The 7,334-nt window shown below is 39.7% G+C and overlaps 2 protein-coding genes and 1 non-coding gene across 3 annotated transcripts; 1 reads left to right on the forward strand and 2 right to left on the reverse strand.

The window, feature by feature from the left end:
* Nucleotides 1-170: 170 nt before the first annotated feature.
* On the forward strand, nucleotides 171-2,717 carry LOC130507350 (uncharacterized). Its single transcript, XM_057002067.1, has 2 exons — nucleotides 171-616; nucleotides 709-2,717. Exons 1-2 carry the CDS (start codon nucleotides 276-278, stop codon nucleotides 2,687-2,689), a joined length of 2,322 nt encoding a protein of 773 aa, XP_056858047.1. The 5' UTR covers nucleotides 171-275; the 3' UTR covers nucleotides 2,690-2,717.
* Nucleotides 2,718-2,840: 123 nt separating this feature from the next.
* Nucleotides 2,841-5,584, reverse strand: LOC130507351 (shaggy-related protein kinase gamma-like). The gene is made up of 11 exons (XM_057002068.1): nucleotides 5,310-5,584; nucleotides 4,907-5,075; nucleotides 4,741-4,833; nucleotides 4,598-4,657; nucleotides 4,250-4,522; nucleotides 4,042-4,173; nucleotides 3,822-3,962; nucleotides 3,688-3,738; nucleotides 3,427-3,606; nucleotides 3,235-3,340; nucleotides 2,841-3,121 (listed from the first exon to the last, which is right to left on the reverse strand). Exons 2-11 carry the CDS (start codon nucleotides 5,018-5,020, stop codon nucleotides 3,039-3,041), a joined length of 1,233 nt encoding a protein of 410 aa, XP_056858048.1. The 5' UTR covers nucleotides 5,021-5,075; nucleotides 5,310-5,584; the 3' UTR covers nucleotides 2,841-3,038.
* Nucleotides 5,585-6,313: 729 nt separating this feature from the next.
* Nucleotides 6,314-6,387, reverse strand: TRNAI-UAU (transfer RNA isoleucine (anticodon UAU)). The gene has a single exon. It is a non-coding gene; the product is annotated as a tRNA-Ile (tRNA).
* Between the last annotated feature and the right edge of the window lie 947 nt (nucleotides 6,388-7,334).

Genomic DNA, 7,334 nt, shown 5'->3' on the forward strand with positions numbered 1-7,334 from the left:
AATTGGGATTGAACCATAAAGTTCAAAACTTTGCCTCTTTCTCTGTAAAATTGAACTGTTTAGTTATTACAGTTTTGATGATTCTTGTTGTCTCCATGGCTTCAAGTTTCTGGAGCTAAATGCTTGATTTGGGTTAGGGTTAGAATCTGAAAAGTCTCAGTCTTTGGACTCTGAATGTGTCTTATGACATTGCTCTGCATCGCTTTTCTTGGCGTTTTAATAGTTTTTTTACAGTGATTGAGAGCTAACTGCTTCCTTTGTTCTTATTGCAGGACATGTCAGGTAAACGGGTGATAGCAATATGCATGTCTGGCGGGCAGTTTCTAACAGAGAAAAGCGGAGCGTTAACTTACAGAGGCGGCGAAGCTCACGCGATAGACGTGGACGAAAATACGAACTTCAAAGACTTCATCTCAGAGATTGGTGAGATGTTTAACTGCGGCGACGCCAGGAACACAGTTTGTCTCAAATACTTTCTCCCTGATAACAAGAAGACTCTCATCTCCATCTCTAACGATAAAGACTTGAAACGGATGATCAAGTTCCACGAGAACTCTAACACTGCTGATGTCTATCTTATTCCTGAAGAAGAAGAAGCTCCTCCCGAGGCTAGCAGGTAAATCAAAATCCTCATCTACTAATGCTATATGCTTCACTAGCCTATGCCAGAACCGGCCCTGATCATCTTTACTTTTTGTTCTCTTGTAGATCTAGCAGAACGACATTATCTGAAGCCATTCCTCTGGACGACATGATAGATGATGACACAACAGGACACGAAGATCTTCCCCTTTCACTCTCAGTCTCAGTCTCAGCTCCTCCTCCCGTTGTAACAATAGATCAAGTGATGATCCAAGCAGCAGAAGATTCACAGATTGTTATAACTCCGTCGATTCTCGACGTCCAGAATCAAACAGGAGACATTCTCACAAAGGCGAGAACGCAGCAATGGCAGAACACGATCACAGGCCTCGGACAGAGGTTCAAAAACGTGGGCGAGTTCCGGGAAGCCCTGCGGAAATACGCGATCGCTAACCAGTTCGGTTTCCGTTACAAGAAGAACGATAGCCACCGAGTAACTGTCAGATGCAAAGCAGAAGGCTGTCCCTGGAGGATCCACGCTTCGAGGCTATCGACCACTCAGCTGATCTGCATCAAGAAGATGACTCCTTCGCACACCTGCGAAGGCGCTGGAGGCGGCGTCAGCGGCCTCCAGACTAGCAGGAGCTGGGTGGCCAGCATTATCAAGGAGAAGCTGAGAGTGTTCCCCGACTACAAACCGAAAGATATCGTCAGCGACATCAAGGAAGAGTATGGGATCCAGCTGAACTACTTTCAAGCGTGGCGCGGGAAAGAGATTGCGAGGGAGCAGCTCCAAGGCTCGTACAAGGACGGTTACAAGCAGCTTCCCGTTTACTGCGAGAAGATTATGGAAACCAATCCAGGCAGCCTCGCTGCCTTCGCAACCAAGGAAGACTCGTCCTTCCACCGCGTTTTCGTCGCGTTCCACGCCTCGGTCTACGGTTTCCTCGAGGGTTGTAGGCCGTTGGTGTTTCTTGATAGCGTCCCCTTGAAGTCGAAGTATCAGGGGACGCTGTTAGCGGCAACTTCTGTGGATGGGGACGAGGAAGTGTTCCCACTAGCGTTTGCGGTTGTTGACGCTGAGAGCGAGGATAACTGGGAGTGGTTCTTGCTTCAGCTGAGGACCGCTCTCTCCACCTCCAACGCCATCACTTTCGTCGCGGAAAGGCTGAAGAGTCTGCAAGAACTGATCCCGAGAGTGTTTGTTGGCTCGTTTCACGCCTACTGCTTACGGTATCTAACAGACGAGCTCATCAGAGAGTTAAAAGGACCCTTCTCTCAGGACATCAAGCGGTTATTCTTTGATGCAGCTTATGCACCAAGACCTGACTCGTTCGAGAGATGTGTAGAGAAAATCAGAGAGCTCTCTATGGACGCTTATAACTGGATCATGCACAACAGCCAGCCTGATCACTGGGCCAACGCTTACTTTCCTGGAGCTAGGTACAACCACATGACGTCAAACTCTGGCGAACCGTTCTTCACCTGGGCTTCAGACGCTGACGATCTACCTATAACTCAGATGGTTGATGTGATCCGGGGGAAGATCATGGGGATGATTCAGCTGAGACGGATCAACGGAGATGAGGCTAATGGAAGAAGATTAACTCCTTCCATGGAAGTAAAGCTAGAGAACGAGTGTGTAAAAGCGCAAAGCCTTACTGTAACGTCCTCATCCACGGATGACAGTTTGTTTCAAGTCCATGGAGAGACGTACGAGGTGGTGAACATGGCGCAGTGTGAGTGTAGCTGCAGAGGTTGGCAGTTAACGGGCTTACCGTGTCACCACGCGGTTGCGGTTATCAGCTGCAACGGACTTAGTCCTTATGACTTTTGTTCTAGATACTTCAGTGTTGATAACTATAGGTTGACGTACTCTATGTCGATAAACCTGGTTCCTATGTTGGAAGGAGAGATGTGTAGAGAGAGCTCAGGGGGTGATGTTATGACGGTAACACCACCAACTACAAGGCGGCCACCGGGGAGGCCGCCGAAGAAGAAAACACCGGCTGAAGAGGTGGTGAAGCGGCAGCTGCAATGTAGTAAGTGTAAGGGGCTTGGTCATAACAAATCAACTTGTAAAGTATATCCTCCTCTTGAATGCTAGTTTTAAAAAAAAAAACTTTTTAAAGTAACCAATTCTTTTTTTTTTTACATTTAACACTTTTTTATATGATTCAATTTAATTCATCAAAAAGAATTTACTAAAGCTTTCGCTTGTTTAAGTATAAGGTTGGAGAAAAACACAACACAACAAATAAGAATGAATTTATTTGTTATTCAGAATAAAAATCTTTGTTCTTTCCCTACTCACTACAAAGAATAAAGGGTTACAGAATCATAGGAATGAGATTGAATAACACTAACAAAACAGAGGAAGAAAATAGAGAAGATATGGTTTTTCTCAGACTGTTCCCCTCTAGTTTTTGTGTGTTTACAGGTAACAACAAATTAAATCACAGGCCGAGCCAGGGACACTGGTTCCTAGCATGTTCAGGTACTAACTTAGCCACCATCTCCAGAGGCACACCTTTAAGCTCTGCTTTCAACAAACCACATTATTTAATAAAGAACCATGAGTTTTTTAAGTCCATTTATCTATAGTATATTTCAACGTGCCAAAACCAAGAAAAGGAAGAACGTGGTAAGTACCATGAGGCTTGAAGTTGAACAGTGGTGGAAAGAAACTTCCATCAGGCAACCGCGCATTGGGATCTTCTCTAAGCTCGTCAAGAAACGGATGTGCCAATACATCAATCTAATTGGCAAAGATCACAAGTTCAACAAAATAAGATATTTTACAGAAATGAAGGAAGGATGGTGAGATAGGTTACAAAGACTCACAGCAGCGCAACGGAGATTGGGAGAGTACTGAAGAAGTCTAGAGACCAAATCAACAGCTTCTGGAGGCATCCTCTTGTGAAAAACCTTATGCCATGGATGAGCTTTAATCTGAGGGAACTTGAAGTCAGTGTAGTTCGGGTTCATGCATTTGATTTCCTCCCTTGTTGGTGTTCCCAAAACCTGTTCAGATCATGAATACAGTCAAGTATTGTCATTACACAACATATATAAGTGTTGTACATTTTTAGAAGAGGTTAAGACCTTTACAATCTCTACAAGTTGATCAACACGGCTCTCACCAGGGAACAATGGCTACACCATGAACAAAAATAACATATTAGGACTTGAAACAGAACAAAGATGTTTTTATTTTATTTTAAGAAGTTTATTATTACCTGTCCTAGAAGAAGCTCAGCGAGAACACAACCTGCAGACCAGACATCAATGGATGTAGTATACTCAGTGGCTCCAAAAATAAGCTCAGGTGCTCTGTAGTACCTTGAGCTTATATATGATATGTTTGGCTCTCCTTTAACCTGTTTTTTCAAGAGTCAGCGTTTTGATCTAATAAATGGTTTGAGCTCCCTCTGCTTCCAAGAGAGATATCAAACTCACCAATACTTTGGCACTTCCAAAATCACATAGCTTCACTTGATGAGTGTGTGGGTTCACCAACAAGTTTTGAGGTTTTATGTCGCGGTGGCACACGCCTATACATCGGTGAATGTATGATAAGGACCTGAATATCTGCCAAAAAACATAGAAAAACTTACTGAAACTCTCTCAATAAGACAAGTTAATTAAAGGTTTGCTTGCAATCTACCTGATAAGTGTAGAGTTTGACGTAAACAAGAGGCATGCGTTGCTTAAGTTCGCTGTGGTGTTCGATAACATTGTGTAATGTCTCTGGAACGTACTCAAGAACCAAGTTGAGGTAAAGCTCGTCTTGCTCGGTTGTCGAGAAGAAGCAGTGTTTCAATAACACTACGTTAGGATGGTCAAATAGCCTCATTGTTTGTAGCTCACGGTTCTTGTACCTTCGATCTTGCAACACTTTCTTTATCGCAACTGTTTCTCCTGTTTCTAAACATTTCGCCTGAGAAAAAAAAATGATCATGTCACAGTGGGAAAGACTATTAGAGAAGCCACTCTGAAGAAAGAAAGAACTCACTTGGAACACAACTCCAAAGGCTCCTTGCCCAACAGCTCTCTCTGCCATGTAACTGATTGTCTAACATCCAAGAAAATGCACTTAGAAATATATAAATAATATCTAATGAACTATTGTTTAAGGATCAAGAACGGTCACAAAACCTGATTTGGTTGGCCATTTCTTCCACCTATTGTAGTTACTATTATATGACCAGTCTCTGTCACATTGCCATATACAATCGTAGCTTCCATTTCCTGGTGAACAAGAGCAATAAGAATACAATCTGAAACAGCATCAAAACTAAAGAAATAGAAAAAGGAGACATACTTTATCATCTTGAATTCTCATGTGAATCATCTCCTCATGTAACCTATCAACATCAGTAACGTTTCCAATAAACTCTCTAACCGCAGCACTAGGCTCCAAGCCCACCGTGGCCATTCCAGGAACTCTTCCTTTGTTACTCTTTATTATCAAATCTTAAATCAGATCAACCCTGCAGCAATGAGCAAAATGGTCGTTAGAACACACATTTATAAAGGATTTCAACATTTAAAGTTTTTTTTGTGATTTTTATTTTGATAAGATATTGGAAACAATTAGCACCTAAAAAGAAGGGTGTAGAATCCTGATAAGGAAATTTTAACCATATACATACCAAAAAGAAATATAGCAAATTTCAATCAAACAAGAGAAATTGATACGTAGACAATCAAAAATCAAATCATACCAAAAATAAAAAGTATTGATGATGACGATGATGATGATGATGATGATGATGATGAATCTCTCTTTCTCTCTCCTCTGGTGTAATGAATAATAATGAATTGATTTGTGAGTATACAAATGAAGCTCTGACTAGAGATGCCTATGCTATGCTACCATCTGGTGACAGCCATCTCGCAAAGTGAAATCCAAAAGATTATATAAGAAGATCTTTAGAGTTTGAAGTACATTGGGTTTGGTATTTTTCGTTCTTTCTGAGTTTGACCATTCAAACTTAATGCAACCTACTAACAACCGTCATGATCCATCACTCTCTATTGTTTTTGAATATATTAGGTTGCAACTGGTTAGACTGACATACTACCAAAAATGATCTCACAATGATACTGGTTTTAATTGTTAAAAACAAGATTTATATTAATTAAATCATTTTGTATACAATTAGTGGCATATTAAATTTAATTTTGCTGTACAACAATCAAGTATTGGTCCTTTTTAATAGCTCCATTCTCACCACGATTTGTGTTCACACCTTGATTAAAAAGAGGAGTCAAACTCCTATTGTCAAAGTAACTAAGCTAAACTGACTTAATTGCACTATATAATGACATTTAGTGACATTTCCGGCCAAATGTATAGTTTTATAATTGGTCCTTATTTTTTAGAAAGAGCTCAATAATATATAGTAATAATTAAAAAAAGGTTGGAAATCTTGAAAATTTGGATAAAGCTGGGAGGTGGGATAATATTATGAAAAAGGTTGTATTTTTATTATTTTATGTGTAATATTACATTATATATAAATAAAATCGTTGTTAAAAAAAAAAAAAAAGCTGGGAGGTGGGATAATATTATCATATGATAAGGCCGAAAGTGTGAACTGGGGGCTACTTCTCTTTGGGCTTCAGAAACCCAAATATTATCATATGATAAGGCCGAAAGTGTGAACTGGGCTACTTCTCATTGGGCTTTTAAAAAAGTAAAATATAATCGAATGGCCCAGAATTATGGTCCCGGCGGGGCTCGAACCCGCGACCTTCGGCTCATAAGACCAACGCTCTAACCAACTGAGCTACGGGACCTGTTTGTTATACATATACTTTGGTCGTATTAATACTATTCATTGATCAGTTGGACTTTTGATTAATTAACATCTCTTTTTTTAGAGAGGAAACTATTGTGCTAATGTAATGGTGTTACGTTTTAATGGAGCCATTTTAAACAAGACTAGACATGTTGTCATGTTACGTTTGGATGGAGGCCATTCTAAACAAGACTATACACCTACACGGCTACACCATTGTCTTAGATTTTCCTCAACTACAAGTTATACCGAAAAAAAAAACTCATCTCTTGGAGACTAGTACTAACAACGATCTTGAATCCTGAATTGTCCCAGAAGGGCCATAACTTCTGTTTCTCCCAAGATTTTTCAATAACTTGTTGTTTCTCCGACACCAGATCTCTTATCTCTTTTATCTCTATGGTCCCTTCTTTCCCCTTTCTGTTCCCCATTCCTTGTTGTTTTGTTTTGTTCCCCATTCCTTGTTGTTTTGTTTTATTGCGAGAATTCTAAATTCATGACTTGTAGGGAGGGACTTATGTTATCATAATCTTCATGTTAGATTTATTATTCTTTTTTGTTCTTTTTGTCTTCTAATAGATAATTTGTAAAATACATATGTTTGTGATAAAGAGTATAAATCATAGGGTTCGAACCAAGATTTCTAGATGGATGGGGTAAGGTATTACCATTATTTCTGGTACAGAAGTTCCTATAAAAATGGAAAATGCCCTACTTTTGAGTGTGGTTTGAACTATTTGATTTACGTAATTGGAAGTATACATCTAATCTATCTTATTAAATCAGAAACATTCTGTTGGACCTAACATTTATTTTGTAAGTTTTTAAATTAAATACACATTTATACTTTATAGTTAAACATACATTAAGTCACTAATGTTCCTTTCTTTATACTACTATCCATGTTTCCAAACAATATACTTATTTCTTTATACTACTATCAAT

The sequence above is a fragment of the Raphanus sativus genome, unplaced genomic scaffold, assembly GCF_000801105.2.
Source record: "Raphanus sativus cultivar WK10039 unplaced genomic scaffold, ASM80110v3 Scaffold4375, whole genome shotgun sequence".
Lineage (NCBI taxonomy): Eukaryota > Viridiplantae > Streptophyta > Magnoliopsida > Brassicales > Brassicaceae > Raphanus > Raphanus sativus.